The 20,323-nt window shown below is 41.6% G+C and overlaps 1 protein-coding gene across 1 annotated transcript in view; it reads left to right on the top strand.

Moving 5' to 3' along the window:
* The window catches only part of LOC118430159, a 12,065-nt gene extending 1,813 nt beyond the window's left edge, over window positions 1-10,252 (top strand). The window contains exons 2-9 of the mRNA XM_035840868.1: window positions 2,579-2,742; window positions 4,042-4,208; window positions 6,881-7,443; window positions 7,844-7,991; window positions 8,357-8,515; window positions 8,910-9,008; window positions 9,467-9,564; window positions 10,091-10,252. Coding sequence (XP_035696761.1) covers window positions 2,579-2,742; window positions 4,042-4,208; window positions 6,881-7,443; window positions 7,844-7,991; window positions 8,357-8,515; window positions 8,910-9,008; window positions 9,467-9,564; window positions 10,091-10,252 — 1,560 coding nt within the window. The remainder of the gene's footprint in view (window positions 1-2,578; window positions 2,743-4,041; window positions 4,209-6,880; window positions 7,444-7,843; window positions 7,992-8,356; window positions 8,516-8,909; window positions 9,009-9,466; window positions 9,565-10,090) is intronic.
* Window positions 10,253-20,323: the final 10,071 nt, after the last annotated feature.

The raw sequence follows: 20,323 nt of genomic DNA, 5'->3' as shown, positions 1-20,323 counted from the left end.
AACTCAGTTGTATCTAGAAAGCGGGACCTCTAATTGCTGGCCTTTTCTGATACAGGTAATCAGGCCAGCAATCAGCGACCGAGTACAAATAGAAATGGCCAGCAAAAGTGTATTATGAGCCCAAAAAAGGCCCCAAAGAGCCTGCTATGGAGGCTACATTCAAGATTGCAGAAGAATCACAGATACCAGATGTGGCCCTATGTTACAACATATTACAGCGTGAATAGAAGCGCATTCAATGAAACCCATAACGACCGGAGGCAGTGCGCCACGGTAGGCAATAAAGGAAAAGGTGTACTAGTACGTGGAAATATGGTGGACACGTAGGCCAAAGAAATCCATTCTGCTGAAAATGAATCGCACGCATACCAAGCTCCTCATCTGCGGTGTGAATCTTTTTTCTATTTGGTTTTTGACGGACAATGCGTATGGCAATGTGGCACTGCATACACAGTACAGACAGAAGGTAGTCTTTCCTTTTACCTCCCTGACCGAAGTCAGGTACCCATTCTTACAACTGGGTGAAGAGAAATGGGGTGCAAATGTCAGTACTGTAATGATATCAGGCCAAAGTTGTCAGGAGAACAAGATCAGTCTTCCCAAGATGTGTCTGGCCGGCTAAAGCTGATTTCTGTCACCCGCGAATAACTTCATCTAATTTGATAGATAAATTGTTTTCATCATTGTTTCTCAGGTTTTAGCGCAACGGTAAATTGGAGTAAAATGTGCCTTTGCAAATCAATTTTACATGTATACATTTTGATGTCAGTGTGCAACGCTTTCGATATTTGTATCTGACATGAATGATATTCCGAATCCCGTTAAAGAGGCCTCAGAGCAATGATTTCTTACCCTCATGCACCCACACCTAATTCCTACTGCTTTTGCCCTCTGTAATCCCCTCTACCCCAGGAAATCCGCTTTCCCAACACGTGCCGTCTTGGCGCCGACGTAATATTTTTGACTCCAGTCCTACTTTGCACCAAATGAAGGTTAAACTGGGCCAAAATTGTGTAAGACATCCTCTGAAGAAATAGTTTTGCCCTCTGTAATCCCCTACACCAGCAAATCCGCTTTCCCAACACGGGTCTTCTTGGCGACGGATATTTGCTTGGCTCCAGTCCTAATTTGCACCAAATGAAGGTCACACGAGCCCAAAATTGTGGAAAAATCGTTTGGTCCTCTGTAAGGCCCTCTACTCCAGCAAATCCGCTTTCCCAACATGAGTCTTCTTGGCACTGAGGGATATTTGCTTGACTCCAGACCTTCTAATTTGTCCCTAATGGCCTCCATTAAGACCACACTGACATAAATTGTGGAAGACACCCAGCAAGAAACCACAGATCAACAAAGCTGTATTACGAATTGAACCACGGTTCACAGTGTACAAAAAGTAAAACCAAGTCTTTATTTTTTTGGAGGCACATGTATTTTGTCTTGTCCATCTTAGCAGACTCAGTTGAAGTAGTAATCGATGTTTAATTACTATATTGAGGATCAAAGAAGTACACTACTGTAAGGTACTAGTATATGGCTCCAAGGACGGTGGATGATATTTGACTATGATAAGAGTACTCTTAAGGACAGTTGGAACAAAAACAATTGAGTTTTTTTGCTGTAGTATATAGCGAGTTTTAGGACAAGCCGGCACATACTGGCCTTTTGTGGCAATATAAATATCGGCAGGTTCCGTACAGGCGAAACGTTATATGCGCGCGGATGCCATCCTAAGGGCGTCGGCACATAGGTCGTGCGATCGTCGTACGAAAGCTAAATTCAGGCATTTTGAAGACAAATCTTCGTGAACCCGTGCCCGGCCTCAGACAAGGACGCTTAAGCCGCAACCAGCGGCGAACATTATTGTATCAAGCCCACAACACAAGTGGACAAGGCTGTGTGGTGTGTAAAAAATACACTAAAAGGTTATTTGAAATCGTTTATAGCACCAGGCACGAATGACTACTACTAAAAAAGATCCCAGTCAGCTCAGCTCCTACTAACTCAGGGTCGCTACTCACGTCACGCGGGGATTTCAGGTAGTCTACAGGTAATCAGGTAATGACAGGTGGCAAAACGTAAAGAGTTGAAGAATCTTACTATGACGCTTGACAGGCTGAGGATTAGGTCTGCACTTAATTCCCATCTACTAGCTCTTCCAATACAAAGGTACACTAAGTACCTGAGTTACACAAAAGGCTACGACCTTCATGTAGATTTCATGAGCATCTTTACTGTAATCCCCAAGCTTACACGATCTAACGTTTCTTGTGTTAAGAAGAACGGCCTGTCTCAAACACATTACGGCATCACATCTTGTTAAGGCCTCTTATTTTTCAGAACGTTTTCAGCTAGACTCCCCGCGCCCTAAGGATTCACCTCTGGCAAATCTCTGTCTTTTCAGAGCGTTGGAATGGATGTTGAGTGAGGATATGCCATGCGAGGATTTTAAAAATTCTTTATTCTTATCCCTTTCACCTGGATAAAATCAGCCAGTTTGCTAGAATGAATGTATGTATGATTAATATAGACAACTACTTGTCAGTCTAACTATTTGTCTGCCTTATTGATATCGTTTTAGATGTACAAAATGACAGATGAAGCGATTGAAGCTCTCACCAAATGGTCCAGCGTGCCAAATGATTCACCTTGGCAATTCCGGAGTGGAACGAACCTGCATAAATACGTCAGGGAGCACCGCCAAGAACTCCTCAGCAATCAGACATCTGTAGAGGAGCAAATCCAGTAAGTTCTTTCATCTTCTCATCAAACCATGTAATGACCTGGTATACACCTTTCTCACGCGGCGGCTATGACAGATTGAAGACGAGGTCAATGAGGCAAACAGGCAAAACTTATTTCTAAAATCAGCTCCCATTTAGATTCCCCCCAAACCACACAGATTTTCACAATATAAGATCAAAAGATAAATATTATATAACTAGTTTTATATAGCGAAATATGTTGCAATTTAGAGTAGCGTAGACTGATCCCATAGTCCCTTAACCCTATTCAGACGGGGGGGGGGGCTTTTGAGGCCTGAGCCAACTTTGATGTCCCATAACGCCAGAACGGCTTATGCTAGAGCCACCAAATTTAAAGAGTTTTCCTAAAATATTGTTGGCAACAATTTCACGAAGTTTGCTAAATTTTCCATTTTTTCGTGTTGCCATGGCAACCGTTTGTTGACCTCGGTAGCAGGGCTCTAGCCAGCTCGAAATTTTTTCCGTCAGCCAATTCCCATTGTCGCGAAAACACTATTCCAGAGTTGAGGAGTTACAGAGACCAAGGAGCTATATAAAAGCTCCTTGCAGAGACTGAACTGAGTCTTTGAAAAATGGGTTTTTAATGAGATTATCGTATTCAAAAGGGCACAGACACACATTGTCAACAATCATATAACAATAGCAAAACAAACTGTGTGGCTTTTACAGCCGTGGACGGCTTCCCCTGTAACTTCACCAAGGATTTTTGTCCGTCGATGTTGACGGATTGGTTTTAAAATTTTTCTGTCACACGCAGCAAATTTCCGTCAATTGACGGAAAAACGGACGCTGGCTAGAGCCATGCTCGGTAGGAATGTAAATGGAGAGTGAGCTTTGTTCTATGATTATGTCCAATTTCTTGCAATTCCCTTGGGAGAGATGAAATGACCCATGCTATTAATTTCATTTGTGATAATCGACTCCTAATGCCATGTCTTTTTGGTGGTTTATTTTGAATCCCAATGGGCTACCTATATTACTAATGCTAGCTTGTTACATATCTTGTGAAGAATAGAAATGCCCCATGTTCTACTTTGTCCTATAACTTGCCAGTACCATATCTAAGTTCTAGTAGCTTCTTCTCTCTTTTTAAAACACATGCTAACTTTTACATACTTCATTCATTACAGAAACATTTGTGCATGATACAAGGTACCTATACGCAAACTAAAACTAGTTCGAGATACTTTCCACTTTTTTCACTGACACTGTATATACCACAATGACATTTTGTTGTCGGTGAATGACACGGAACTTGCCCCCCCCTCCCCCATCACAGATTCTACACAACCATCAACGCCTTCCTGATTTCCCATCTGGGACAGACGGTCCGTAAAGCTGACAAGTCTGATCTATGGATGAAAGTCATCGCATATCACATGATCATCCTCAGCCAAGAGTATGCCGGGCTTGAGAGAGCTATAGGAAGTATCTTCTTTGCTAAAGGTAAGATAACGTCACTTTGTTATGGATTGTTTATGACTTGATCATGATAAACACACAGAGCTTCCCACATTCATTTCCGCTTGCTCTAAAGAATTTGACACTTTCCGTTCGATAGATTAACCACATTCTGTGAGGAGATAGCCGATACTGTGTACAGAAAGGTAAATATGTCAAAGAATGGTTAAAACAACCGATAGTGTAAATGAGAATCTAGACTCAACATTTTGAATTATCCATATCTATCTCTCACTCATCCTCGCCGCATATCAGTCTTCGCTGAGGCGGGCCGTCTATATATCAGTCTAGACTCAACATTTTGAATTATCCATATCTATAGATATTCATAAAAGGGATGTCGATACTGGGTATATCATACAAGATGTAAAGGTATGACTGAAACTACAGCAAGACACTTAAAGCGTAAAAGCGATCGGGAAAATTTCATGATGCAGAGAGAGCGCGGCTTGAGCGAGGTCCTTGTGGAAAGAGGGTATTAGGGAAAGGCCGGGCATTTGGGGTCAAAGATTTACACATCTATAATTTTCTCTAATATGTATATATACATTGCATTAGCTGTGGCATGCGCTGTTTGGAATATAAGAAAGTTAGGTGCAAAAACCATGTCTATTGTCTGATAATGCGCTATGATTGTAGTTTTTCATGAGTCTGACGATATGTCTCATGGATGATACACCCTGGCAATTGATTTGCAGGATATACAGGGAGAAGATATAGGTAAAGTAGTTTTTTTCATATTACCTATTCATATTGTAAAAAAAAAGTTTTTTTACTCTGGTGTCAGAGGCTTTTACCGGCTTATTGAACCGTACGTCCGTCTGTCTTACGGTCAAAAAGAAGTTAGAGGCTGGGACACTGAGGTTGTGTTGTCTGAACCCGTAAAAGCGTCGGACCAACTCAGAGTCTTAATGGGTGCATTAGGGAGCCGCTTGGCGTGCAGTCACTCAGGACACTTGACCTTATGCCAGCTGTCCTCCATTTGGTACTGCATTGATGTAAAAGCCCTCTCTGTTCGATTTTACAAAGCTTGGATAATGCTTTGTATTCCATCGGGATGACATTCTGGGAGCAACTTTGGGCGTCAGCTTTGTCTTTGTACTAGGATAATACATATAACCGCCGTGGGGCTAGGTATTACACAGCCTGGGTTCACAGGCAAGCGGTGCTTCACACCTAACCTTTGCACATCTAACTACTGTGAGCGCTGTTTAGAGCTCTGGGAAGGTTTTTCTACGAGAAAACGAATTTTTGAACACAACAATTCTGGGTTTATAACTCTGGTACTTTTAAGTACATATACTGGTACCATGGTACTCTCCATTTTGACATCGTAGAGACAATGCTCACTCGAAGGTCCCTCGAGTATAACAGATTGATCTGATATCATAATTGAAAGTTCGTCATAGGACCAACGAACCTCAGATGTAATATATATATATGACGTTACGACGTTAAGAGTACTTAACAAGCTGTGAACAGAAATCGTGGATAAAAGGATGGCAATTTGCCACCATGATTGAATGTGAAAATTGCCTGCAATGACTAGAGCACACTTAACATGGTTGAAGTGGAGTCTGCTTTATTAAGCTGGAGAAATCAAATAAACAGTTTTCTTTACATGCAACATGTTCCTTGCATTTGATTACAAAATAATTTAGGTCAGGCCTGTTCGCTGCATCTACATCCTTGTACGTGTTTACAACGCGTTGATCCCGCATACGCACGGCGGCATGCCGGCAATAGTAGGCGTTGCTAATGTTTGTGTCCCTAGTAGTTTGAATGTATTAATGTGGTATCTCACTACACTCTGGTCACCGGTGTGGCACTGCGGCGGATTTCAACGAATTTCAGAGATAAGGAATGTTACGTTTTGTTGTCTTCTAAGTCACAAGCCTACAATGGCCATTCCTCGCTGACAGAAGGAGAGACGCACGTCTAATCACTTTCCATAAAATTGTGAATGGCATCATAAACATATCCCCAACTCAGTATCTTAAACCTGCCCAACGCAGAACCAGAGGAAGTCACATGTTTAAATATCAGTTAACCACAGCTAAAAGAGACTGTTTTAAGTTTTCTTTTTTCCCTCGAACGGTTGTCGAGTGGACCAGACTGCCGGGGCACACTGCCCAGGCCCCGTCAGTCGAGGCCTTTAAGGCCGGTTTGGCTGCCTTGCCCTAGTCCTAGCCCCCCCCCCCCCCTCAGCGACACCCCAGCAGGGGTTTTTAGAGGGTATACAAGACGAAAACGAAGACGAAGTCATACTTGCACGTATTACGCAATATCTAAATTATAAAAAAAACCGCCAAAAATAACACAACAGTGCCGCAGTGAACGAACACAGCAGTGCCGCACAGGTACCCCAAGTGCAGTGAGATACCAAATTTATCGAAAGAGCAGCAGGAAGTTAGTGTGAAGACGACTGCAATAGCCAGAACTGTCGTAGTCGCAGGAAGTACAGTTCAGAGGTGTAGAACTAGTCATTCACCAGACATTACCATGTTCATCATAGAGTGATGAACAGCAAGACATACGAAAAATCTACATATTTCACGGAGTCATGAGATCCTTGTTAGAGTGTAGTTTTCACCATACCCGTAGTAGCAACTTTCAAAAGGTAGCCAAGACAGCCATCTCCGACTCTCTCATTGCAGGTCACCTGCTAAAAGAGGAAGCCAACATGTACAACAAGGTGAAGTTCTACGCGATGTCCTATTTCGAGATGGCTCTGAAGTACTCAACTGAAATCGCCGACATGTTTGACGGCCAGTACAGAAACAGTACCCTGGAGAAGACGCTCACGACACAACGCCAACAGATTCAGAGCGGTGATGCGGTGGCAAGTCCGACAACGGAGGCCGGGGTCCAATGGTTCGACAACATGACAAGCTACATCGGCATTCTTCAGAGCATGGAAGGAATGCTCTCAGAGAACATTCTAACAGATCTCCAGACCCAAGTTCAAGCTGGTAGTACCAAAGTCACCCTGAACGTCGTCATCCTGATCGCGATGATGATAGTGAGCCCCCCGATAGTGTACGGCGTGTACAAGATGGCGTCTGACATGCAGTCCATCGCCTGCCGACTGAAGGATCTCACACACGAGCTGGAATGTGATCGAGAAAAGGCCGAAATTCTCCTGGGTCAGATCTTTCCGAAGTGCATTGCCAACCAAATGAAGGAAAACAACGCCGTTCCCGCCAAATACTTCAAAACGGTAGGGCGCTGTATGACGTTACACTCCTACTAACAAAACTCCCAACTCCCCCCGTTTTGACAACAATGTTGTATACAAATAAATAAATGTTGTATATTTATCGTCTGTGTGTAACTTCTCCCATTTCAAGACTACTCACTCGATGACAACTGTTTCTCTCCTGTATACAATTTTCAAAACCAACGTTTATCGCAATATAATTGCATAACAATCTCACCATCCATCAATCTAGTCCATTGTATAGAAGTGCTTTGCTTTGAACAATTTAGTAAAAAAAATCATAATAATATGTAGTTCAACCACAACTGTGAACCATCATCTTTGCCTTCAGGAGCTAGTGATGTTTTTGTCCATTGTGTGGCGTGATATATATGTGTTTAATAACTGTTTTTGTTTCCAGGTAACAGTGATGTTCTCGTCCATCGTGGGTTTTGCTGACATCTCCGCCATGATGTCCCCTCATCAGGTAGTGGACGTGCTGAACCGCTTGTACCACACCTTCGACTCTGTCATCGACGACTATGACGTCACCAAGGTGGAGAGCTCAGGTCAGTCAATCGCTGAATGTGATGTACCTTCAGTGGTACTGTATACATAGGTAAAATGTGATGTATCTTCAGCGGTACTGTATACATAGGTAAAATGTGATGTATCTTCAGCTGGTTGGTTAGTGGTCGGTGTAATGTCGGGAGAAGGTCCTGAATGTGTGACAGGGGATTCATACACACTTCCACAGAAGAGTTAAACCAAATCAAATCTTTACTATGTTGGTTCCAGATAAGCTCAGCTAATGTGCTGTGCTAATGACACCGGCACCTTTCATTGTGGATGTGCAGCCGGGTTATGGAACTCAGAAAATCACTTCTTAGTCAGCAATCTTAAGTCACACTTCATCCTAATCTGTTCGTTCCAGGCGGGGTGTATCAGGTTGTGTCTGGGCTACCCTCGGCCAATGGTGACCGGCACGCCGGCGAGATCGCCTCCCTGGCCCTCCGCTTCATGGCGGTGGCCAAGAACTTCAACCCGCTGCTCGTCTCCTGCAAGATACGACTCCGCATCGGGATCCACACAGGTAGTTCACATAATTATCTACGAGGGCTATTTAGAAGTAAAAACAGGTGGCAAGATCTAACCCAATTTCTAATGCTACTGTCACACACCAAAGCGTCTAATTTGGTTTCCTTCTTCCAATACATGTACTTACGTACATTGTAAGACTGTCATATGTTTATGGCAATTATATCATTATTTGTAGTAAAAATTGAAGTAAAAACAGGTGGCAAGATCTAACCCAGTTTCTAATGCTGCTGTCACACACCAAAGCGTCTAATTCGGTTTCCCTCTTCCAATACATGTACTTACGTACATTGTAAGACTGTCATATGTTTATGGCAATGATATCATTATAATTTGCCAAAGAGCCTCGTGTTTTGGCAGAGATAGATAACTACTCTCCGTAATTTCAGGGCCATGTGTTGCGGGAGTGGTGGGATACAACCGACCCCGGTACTACGTCTTCGGCCACACAGTCAACATTGCACAAAAGCTGGAGTCTACCAGCGAAGGTAAGGTTCTCCACGTTCTTTCGTAAGTCCTGCGTCTTTGTGGAATTGATTACACGAGTTTCGCACCCCGTGGGCGATGCAGTGGGTGGATATACAGCCTGGGTATCTAATTTCCGGCTCAACCAATTTCCCTTTTATCTATTTCTCTCCCGTGGTGTCGCATAGCAACCAACTTGCCAACATACACCTGATGTGGTTTTCACAACTATTGCTTTAGACATGCACAATATTAATAGAGCATCTTTTGTATTCAAGATCTTTTATGTTTAATTACGTATACACGTCATATGCGATCAACTTTTCAACAGTTTCGACAGAGATAGTTCTTGTAAGTAGCCGTCGGCTAGTTGGGCAGCTCCGATTGTATGTCCTCACAGCTCACACCATTAGCACGTGTAATACACACAGTCTGAAGATTACATTACTGTATACATCTTATGGTAATGTTCCACCTCTAGCGAATAGGATTCAAGTCTCCTGCCATACCATGCGCACTCTGACGTCACAGGGAGGCTTTACCGTCATCCCTCGGACTGACACGCCTATGGCAATCAAGGTCAGGGATTTAAACTTTCCTGAAATCAAAAAGCTCAAATAAGTTGTGGCAAAAATATTTGAGAATATTTCGTGAGTGACGCGTAGGCTAGGCGTAGTTGTCGTTGCATTGTAAATGCCTCAGGTGGTCATAGCTGCACTGTTATTGTATAGAAAGTATATATGGAGATGCCCACGTATAGGGCTCACAGTTGAGTCGCGCAGATTATAGTGCCACTTAAAATCCTTGAAAATCTTCTTTTTCCTTGCAAGATTGAAATTGGGGTTAGCACTTTTCTGTACTTTTCTGAAGCCTTGTTTCAGTGTATTTTAACATAGTTTTCTATGGAGAAGTCCAACTGTGGTATCAGCCCTATAGGCACACAACACGCTGCATAAAAGGTACAATTGGTACGCGCTTAAACGCAAATGTCTACCTCAGGTCGGTTGGTATGAATTTATCAGATCTCATTCCGTCTTTTGCGATGTTTTATTTCATTTTGTAGATATTTTTCCTGACGTTACCATTGTTATTTGACGTTTTCTAGGACTTGATGCCAGACAACTACAGGCGGACCTTCTGGTTGATCAGTCAGCAGCAGCCCAGTCCGCCTGCTCAAGAAAAAAAGGACATTTTTGTTGTGCCGTGCAAGGAAACACCAGGAAACGGTGTGGTGGCATTTCAGGATAACTTTAAGGGTATTGTGTAATGCGCCAAGAAGATGTAGCTCCTGCATACGACATTATCTTCTGTTAATCCCCGGTTACACATAGCCCATAGGACACGGCCTCCCGAACTTCCCCGAACATAGTTAAGAGTGATTCGGTAGCAAGGTCGGCTGTGGTCGGCAGGTGTTCGGTTGTGCACGAGAAGTCTGGTTGGAGATAAGTCAGGAGAGATTCAACAGTCTGTGACTGGAGGTCGGAAAGGTTGGTAGCAGGTTAGATAACATTGGGGGCTCAGTCGAGACTCTAAGTAAGTCATATACTAATCAGGGATGGTTGGGATATACTTAAGACATCGTTGGCGTTAAAAGATAGGTGTGTGCTACAACTGACCAGACTGCTCCCGAACTATCTGCGACCATTAGTTTCAAACCGGGGCCCGGCCAAACAGCTTTCCGGAGCGAAAAGAATGATATAAAAGACATCAAAATACACAAAATGTCAAAATAAGATTCATGGGATGATAGGTGCATATTTCTAGGTATACATTTCAATTTTCGTTTCTCAAAACATCCCAGCCGGGCCCCGGTTTGGAAATGCGACCTAAGCCACATTTCACAACCGAGGCCGGCCGGGCAGCCTTCGTGAACGAAAAGCACGATATAAAAGACACCAAATGCAAACTACACAAGACGTGAAGATCGAGAGAATAGCCGTAGATTTATGTAGATATGTTTTTATGTGTACACGGTAGTACACTATTTTTCGTTTCAACAAACAGCCCGGCCGGGCCCCAGTTTGGAAATGTGACCTAAGCCTTAGTCGGCTTGTGGTCGGGACCCATGTTCGGCCATGTATAACAGGAGCTTAATGCAGACATGTGATACATCTTTTGCAGAAATTGGATGCTATAACGTTAGATCCTTGAGTATAAAACAGTACTTACACTGCTACTGAGATTTTATCAATACCTTTAAGTGCAACACGAGAAAAGAAGTGTGTTTGATATTTTAAAACTAAATTTTTAAAATGCCGACCACGTTGTCAATCTAAGAAAATGTGTCAGACAGACGAAAGTGTAACTCAGTATTTCGCACACCCTATATGGCTGCATCTTAAAACCGTCAGTATGTCTTTTTTTCCTACGGAAACATGCAAGTGTTACCGTTGCACTTAGCTGTTCTGGAGATTGCCTGATGGAGCTTCTTAGGCCCGTCCTAAATTGCTGGGAGGAGTCTACAAGCTCATGATAGCGGGGTTTGCGTTACACAGACTATTCCGGAGAAAGACGTAAGAATTAAATTACTATAATCACACTATATGTTTTTCCCTTACGCGCAAGATAGTCGATTATGTATGCGGGTTAAGTATATAGTTAGTGACGTTCACAAGAGGTATCTACTCCTTATCATTAGTACGTGGACTAACGTCACGACCTGGTCAGATTGTAGAGCTGTGCGTTCATCATAAAGAAGAAGTGCGTCAGCGGCATAGACGGCGTGAATAGCTGTCTATAGCTTAAGGCCCCCTCTCACTTGACGTGCGGCACGCTTGCGGCATTGCTGCGTTCGTTCACTGCGGTACCGTTTTGTTATTTTCTCCGATTTGTTATAATTCAGATATTGCGCAATACGTAAAAGTGTAACATAGAAGACCACAAAATACACAACAAGTAAGAAAATTCGTTCTTTATCTCTGAAATTCGTTGAGCATCTTCCGAACGCAGCAATGCCGCAAGCGTGCCGCACGTCAAGTGAGAGGGGGCCTTTAACGTCATGTTTTGTTCTCCCTGCCTCTTCTGTGATAATTTGTTCGTGATCGTGTTTCTATTACTATTGTTGTGAAAGATTGCTGTGCTGACATATTACAAAAATAGAATGCAGAGGTTTGTTGAGTATGTGAGTCAGCCTCAAATAAGCATATTTACGTTTAGTATACAATAAAAAAGCTTATTCGGTGTATACATCTAAACAAACGTACATACACATATCAGAATCTGCATTACTAATGCGTCAAGTTAGAAGTAGTTTTATTTTTGTAGACGAAATAAAACAAACTAAATCTGCGTTTACAATTTTCAATTTTAGTTGTTGTTCATCACGTATCAGAAGCTGGTGTGTTACGCCGAACGGCTGTTATACAGGCTATATAGATACAGATAAAGATACAGATGTAGGATACAGTGACGTACATGTATAGTAAAATTCGCCATGTCTGATCTTCGTCTTTCTTTGTTGCATTTCAAATTACAGCCACGATTTCTACTGTCTTAAAGAGTACAATGGTCCTATGCTATGTATTGGACGGATACGTATTTGATATATAAGATATTCGGTGATTTGTAACAGAAATCTTGGTGGTATTTGCGAACCAGTATCAGTGTCAAGACATATTGTTCCCATTTCCCCCAAATCTTTATGGACTGTTTGTTTTGTTGCACTGGAATCCAATGAATGGCCGAGTGAATTGGCATCCCACTACGGATGAAATGTACCAATGAAAACATCTATATTCATCACAATAAATGGTTGTATTTTCCCATGTATTTTATGGTGTTTGCCACGGTGGATTCTATAAAACATCACACACAGTCTAGGGTCTGATGTTTTCTACTAGAAAACAAACACAGTACACGTCTGTACACTATTGTAGGTCTACAGTGTGCGTGGGAGTGTATCTTTCATAACAGTTATGTCCATTCCATATCAAACAGACTATTCGCTCTGAGCTGAGGAACTGTTTTGCACCGTTTTGCACTTTGCACTAGTTCCATAAGTATTTCTGTCTTGGTTACAACGTGGGTAATGGTAACAATGGGATCGCAGGGGTACATCTACATAAACACATCCTACCAACATTAAATTTGTATGTATGCCACGAAGAATAGCAAGCTAAATGCGTAACATTTTCACAGCTTCACTGTCTGATAGACGTACTATAGATGCATGCGTCATTGCAGTGTGACAGCTCTAAAGCCTGTTATCTCCGATCCACCGCAGATCTGAGCCCACGTCCTAACGCCCCCGTGAACTGATAACGGTTACTAGTATATTTTACAAATTAAACTTTATTCGTTCAGGTGCAATATGAAGAGGGTACTCCGCTAACGTCAGAGGTTTTGTGACAATACAGCAGAGAAATGCGGTTAGCCTCGAGCACCCTTGCCACGCGAACGGCATTCACTCTCCTTACAGAAGCCAGGTATTTTCTTGTTACAGTGAAGTCCCTTCAGGGGGTATCTCACTTGATTGGGTGCGTTGGCGTCGTTGTTGTGAAGCTGTGTTTCCCTTGCAATTATGGCAAAACATGCACAAGTATGACCAAAAAGACAAAAAAACAAGTAAAGGGTAAAAGATTTGTTTTCATGATGTCGCCAACGTACCACCGCTTCGGTAAGATACTCCTTTGTTGATATGATTATAGTGATCATATTAAACCTTTTGAACACGCTGTCGGATGAAATTTTGTCAAAGATTTGGCCATATTGAATTCAAGTATTGAAGTTTATAATGGAGAGTCATTATGGAGAGGCATAAAGCCAGAAGTAACTTTGTTCGGAGCTAATCGTGCGTAATGAAATATGTACTGATACGTGAAACATCAAATGCTCAGTTTTGTATTTTAAGCCGCTAGTTTCACAGAGGTACCACCTTTCGTGTCAACGTTTGCGTGGCATAGCCCGTAATGCCTTCTTACAGATTTACCACTATAAATAATCGGCCATCACACTTAGTTAGCATATTCTGGTTAGATCATCAAGGAGACATAATCAATGAGATGCCGCAGATAAAAGATGTAAAAGATCAACCATTCGGGTTGAAAGATCCTCCGTGACAGACTCTGTACATGTAACGTTACGACAAGTATCGTAAGTCAACGAAACAAGATGAAAGATGAAAGCGACTCTGTCGGGCCGCCAATTTGCAGGTGTGCTATACAGCTGCCCGGGCCTCTATTCCTGGCTCTGTTATCTATTCTTGGTGTGGCTGTGCAAAACGTCATCTTCCTGAGTACTCTCTGGTGAAAAAATGTGATAGCGCTCCTCTATCACATTATATTTTAATTCACTAGTAAAAGATTTGAAAACAGTAAAAGATGGCCTAAATTTGTGTCTATTGGAGAAAAAATGTGATAACACCCCTGTATCACATTAATTCACCAGTACATAGACAACAAGAGTTTGGAGACCTCATATCTGCATGAAATATTCAGTTTTTGTAAATTTCTTGTTTTATCTTGTCTCAATGATTATGCAAATATGGCTAAATGCGCAAATATGGCTGTTCTAAATGATGGTCTCTCTACGAAACTGATAGAATACATTGTGCATGTGAAAGTCTGTTCCTTTAGCAGAATTCCATTTTATAATTATACAAATGACTCACATTTACCATCTATGCATGGTAATTAACTTTAACTACGTTACACATATCACACATATGAAATGAAAGTGTCATTTACCAAGGAATCGTGGAATAGTTACATCAACTATACAGACCCTAATTTGCATAGTTCGTACCTGTATATGTTCCACCTGCCATAAAGTACAAATGTTACGTTATGTAGTTACGTCTCATCATGAAAAAAACATTATGGAATTATAGATAATAAAGTTCACGAAGTCCAGAGCAAGCAACTTAAGGGCCAAAATTGACTTTGATCTTCATCTTCCCAAAACCTATCCACATACAATGTACTCTATAATCACAATTAATACAAAGGTTCTTAAGTTTCACTGTCAATCACACAGACACACCCCTCTTGGTAAATGGCATGGCACATAATGGTGGCCCACTCAGATTTAGCCTGACCCTTATGTAGCCACGTGGGATCGCGTGGCACGATCGGGAGCGCGTTGGTCTCAGGCCCGAGAGGTCCGGGGTTCAAATCCGCTTGCCGTGTCACCGATCTTGTGCCCTTGGGAAAGGCACTTTACACGACTTTCCTCACCTAACTCAGGTGTACATAGCTGCGGCTAGTGGCAGTGACAGGCCTTTGTGGTGGTGACAGGCCATAGGGGCATGTTCGGGCACGACGCACCCGCCATGACACATGAGTCAGGGGTAGGAGGAACCCCTTGCATCCTTGGTCGGAAGTCCTCCTAGGAGACGGAAACTCCAAACAACGTTGCATACACGTTGCATACAGTTGCCCCTGTAGGACTAGTGTCCCAGTGGACGAGAGGATGGAGAAGGACGTGCACACCCCTCCTTCACCGCCTTTTGGAACTTAATTAATAAGCTAAAACCGACGAAAACGCAAGAAAATAATCAAATCTCAGAAGAAGAGTGGTTTGAACATTTTAGCAATTTAGACAAACTCCCTAATAATGGTACAAACGACTCTCCAATTCCGGAAAACGATCAACTAAATCCGTCGTCCTCCGCTACTAATCCATCTGTTCTAGATTCCCCTATAACTTCAGAAGAATTATATAATGCCATTTCAAACCTCAAGAACAATAAATCGAGTGGAAATGATTTGATCTTAAATGAAATGTTGAAATTTGGTAAATCGGTACTTCAAACGCCACTCCTGCAACTTTTTAACAATTGTCTGCAAAACGGGTATTACCCACAGGAGTGGTCCCTTAGCCACATTGTTCCAATTCACAAATCCGGCGACCCATCTCTCCCAGACAACTACCGCGGAATTTCCATAATTAGCTGCTTATGTAAACTATTCTCCTCTATATTAAACAATCGCTTAGTTAGTTATGCCGAAAACAATAGTCTTTTCAAACCCCATCAGGCAGGGTTTAGGAAGAACTTTAGAACTACAGATAATCTTTTCGTGTTAAGTACATTAGTTAGCAAGTATCTAAGTAAAAATTCCCGTCTCTTTGCATGTTTCGTAGATTTTAGTAAAGCGTTCGACTCCGTCTGGAGAAATGGCCTCCTTTACAAATTAAACAAGTTAGGTATACAGGGCAACTTTCTTCGAACTATCAAAGACATGTATTCAAAAACTACAAATCGTGTGAAATACAGTCAAGGTCTGACTGAACCTTTTGTCACAAACTGTGGTGTCAGACAGGGTTGTAATTTAAGCCCAACTTTATTCAATTTATTTTTAAGTGATATTACATCTGTCTTTGATAATGATATTTGTAACCCCCCAACTATGTACAGTAAGCGTGTCTCTTGTCTATTGTATGCAGATGATTTAGTTCTTTTCTCTGAATCCAAACAAGGTCTACAATGTTCTTTGAATAGACTAGAAGAATACTGTCAAACATGGCACCTAAATGTGAACCTTAGGAAAACAAAAATAATTGTTTTCACTAAGGGTGGTCGTATACCAAAAGATGTGTATTTCATGTATAAGAACAATCCTGTTGAAATAGTGACAAACTATTGTTATTTAGGTATTGTTGTCAATTCTGCGGGTACTTTCAAGGCGAACAACAAACACTTGTACAGTAAGGGTCTGAAAGCTTTATTCGGGATAAATCAATCCCTAGACAAAGCCGATGCTCCTTTGTCTGTCAGAAACAAACTTTTTGATACATGTGTTAATCCCATAATTCTCTATGGATCGGAAATCTGGGGTTCTGTTAAAAGCCCCAAATCCTGTCCTATTGAAACAATACATCTAAAATTCTGTAAGCAAACCCTACACGTGCCAAGATCCACAAGTGGCCTCGCCGCTAGAGCCGAGTTAGGGAGGTTCCCCATTCATTTGGAAGCCTCCCTAAATGCTATTAAACACTTAATTAGACTTCGCCAGAAAGTACCAGCAGACAGTTTCCAGTCAGACGCTCCTTCTTGCCAGATAGATTTAGACAAGGCTGGAGCCAAGTGTTGGGCGTCAGGAGTTCGCCAGTCACTGGAGGAATGCGGCTATGGTTATGTATGGCATTGTCCTCTACAGCACAATACAAATTCGTCTCAAATTATCAATTCTATCAATCAGCGTCTGAAAGACATTTATTTTCAAACTTTTCTAAGAGAGATACACAATGACAACAAAGGTGGATCCGCTAAAAACAAATTGAGGTCTTACAGACTGTTCAAGTCCACTTATAATGTGGAACAATACCTGGATATTGACAATATTCGGCACAGGACGGCCGTCACAAAACTACGAGTCAGTTGCCACAAATTACACATCGAAACCGGAAGACATAACCGCACTCCTCTAGAACAACGAATATGTAGATACTGCAATCTAGATAAGTTAGAAGACGAACATCATTTTGTAGTAGAATGTAGTTTGTACAAGAAAGAGAGAGCTGAACTCTACAGACTAATAGAATCCATGTTCCCCCACTTCATACAACTAAGTAATATAGACAAATTTATATTCCTTATGAATCTAGACAAGCCTTTACTTATAAAGCATATCTGTTCTTACATTTTCAATATCACAAAGAAACGAGAAGAAGCCGAATGTACGCAGTAGAATACGATCCTTGAGTAGTGTAGATTCATTGTATCATTATATCATGTTGTATCATTTGTTGTGACCTGTACTAAACCCAGTGGGTATGAATGTACAATAAAGGTCTTCATTCATTCATTCTTAAAAACCCAAGTGCAGGCCAGGCAGACGGGTCATCTTAAACCCGTCCGCCTACCATTGTCTTCCGAGACAGACGGATGCCAACAAAAATATGTAGACAGGGGCAACAGAAACCTTCCTCTGGAGACTATCTATGCACCTCTGGAGTCCCTTCTGTTAATAATTAAAATCAAGCAGAGGTGCGGAGATGCCCAATTAACACAAAAGTCAACCTACAGTACCAAGATCAAAGTCAAAGAGGCCCCAAATCAAACCTGATTCGTCTTCTTCCCTACAATAACTACATATTGATGACAATTACTCGGAATGGCTGATATTATTTGATTATAGTTAAACTCTGCACAGGTATCCCCAAATTTTTATATAAAGTCTTGCAATGTTAAAAGCTGATTTTGTGAGTCTAAAATATCATTTACAAAGACTACCCCCTTGTTGTAAAGTGACATTAGAAAACATGGTTTTCCAGATATGCGAATGTGTGAATTTAGGCAGATAGGCTGCTGTTTCACTTCCTGTGCAGTCTCTGGGGGGCGTAGTTGAAACTTTAGCCACGCCTGTATTACATGCCTAAAGAATTGACTGATTTGTGCATGCCTTTTCTTTCATAACTTTTTCAAAATCACCTGGTGTTAGTTGCGAAAAGGGAAATACATTTAGTTGAAAATAAAACACTTGAACAAAGTTGCAGTTTAGAGCAGAACCATTTCTCATTATGGTACAATTTGGGCACCCAAGAAGCCTCTAGTTAAGATCAACCGCCTGCAAGTTCCTTAGTTTAAGGCCGCCATATTCGTAAAGATTATATACTGTTTTTGTTTTCACTCGTTCTGGCCCACCACCCCAAAGAAACTTAGATATTTTTTCTCAAACCTCTCGAAAAAAGAGGGAGGTGGAGAAGGAAGGGATTGAAACAAGAAGATAAATTTTGACACTATCAGGGAATTAATAAGGGTAACCTTACCTAGAAGAGAAAGAAGTTTTCCTTTCCAGGGGTTTCTTATCTATATCTTTGATTCTTTTCGGTCAAAATTTATAGCGACAATATCTGATAGGTATTTGGGGATATGGATTCCTAAAATGTCTACAGGGCCATTTGTCCACAGTAATGGTAGTGAGCAGGGAATAAAGAAGTTGGTGTCTCAACGAACCTATTCGAACTAACGAACCTATTCGAACTATCATACACTTCGAATAGGTTCGTTAAGAGACACCAACTTCCTTATTCCTTGCCTATTACCATTACAAACTGTGGGCAAATGGCCCTGTAGACATTTTAGGAATCCATATCCCAAAATATCTGCCAGGGTCGGCATTTCTTTATTTCAAATAACGTCATTAGGTATAAGCGAGGAAAGAATCTGAAGACAATTGGCCAGTATTGAAGGCGTAATAGTTAACGTTATATACCATATATAGTATTCTGTATAACAAAACTAAAGCGACTGAGAAGTTTATCTCTGACACGAGGAGGGCCCTGTGCCGTGAAGATACGTCTCAGCTGTAACCTGTAGCTTACCAGATGGTTGCAGGGGAAAAAGATTACACCGGCCTTGAGAGAGCTCTCGGTAAATTTCGTCGCTCGGATGGATAACATGATTTATTTTCTTATGCAAACGTTACGGAAGGACAAATGCGTCGCTGCCAGGAGGGATGAATGGGCAATTGTTCAAAAGACAGGGCTGGCTCAATTTTCGTTAGATCAAATCATTGTCGCATGTGAGCGTATGGAAAGTGTAGGGATCTGTGTGAGAGGATAAAAAAACACTTTGTCCGGACATGAAGCCTGTTCTCTTCATCAGTACAATCCTTTTGTGTTACGCCATGACCTCGTACTAAAGAGACGCTTTGCAGGGTATACAATAAAATCAACTTGATGTGAGGACACGTGATTCATTTGCATCTTCGCTTCCTGTGAGTTCTGAAAATAAATCTTTGGGTATATTTTTGATTTTGCAAGAAAGCACGATGTGACGATTGGAAAAGAGTCTGTTCAACTGCAAATGTCTACCGTACGTTACTATTCCCTGTTCACTATTAGTTCCTCAGATGACTAACAGAGGCCTGCAAAGTTGAGTGGAGTCAACTACTTTGATGATAAAGGAATACTAGACTGTTAACAAGTACCATACCAATACAAAATAGAACGATGATGAAGTACTTCTGGGTTGCTTGAGACTTGTATTAGAAGATTTGCTTGTTAGATAGAGCTTACTTGACATTTTGCTGCGACAGTGGTAACCTCGATCTCGACCTCATTATATCAAACCTAATTACCGTAGAGAAAGCAAGTGTTGTTAAGGTGGTGTCTCACTGCTCTTGTGGCACAGGTGCGGCACTGCGGGGTTCGAAAGATTATTCAACGAATTTTTAGAGACATAGAACTGTTCTTACGTATTGTGTATTTTGTTGTCTTTTAAGTAATATCTTTACGAATTACGCAATCTATAGATTATAAAAAATCTGAGCAACTTCTCTGTGTGTTGTTGAATTTTTTTATTGAATATTTACAACATAACTAATTTCCACTATTGTCTATATGAATAGAATCAAGAACGACGTTACGCTAGTTCACCTTTATTCGTGGGGTATTC

This window comes from Branchiostoma floridae, chromosome 14 (assembly GCF_000003815.2).
Source record: "Branchiostoma floridae strain S238N-H82 chromosome 14, Bfl_VNyyK, whole genome shotgun sequence".
NCBI lineage: Eukaryota > Metazoa > Chordata > Leptocardii > Amphioxiformes > Branchiostomatidae > Branchiostoma > Branchiostoma floridae.
The sequence above is the reverse complement of the archived record's forward strand: the minus strand, read 5'-3'. Positions and strand labels throughout refer to the sequence as shown.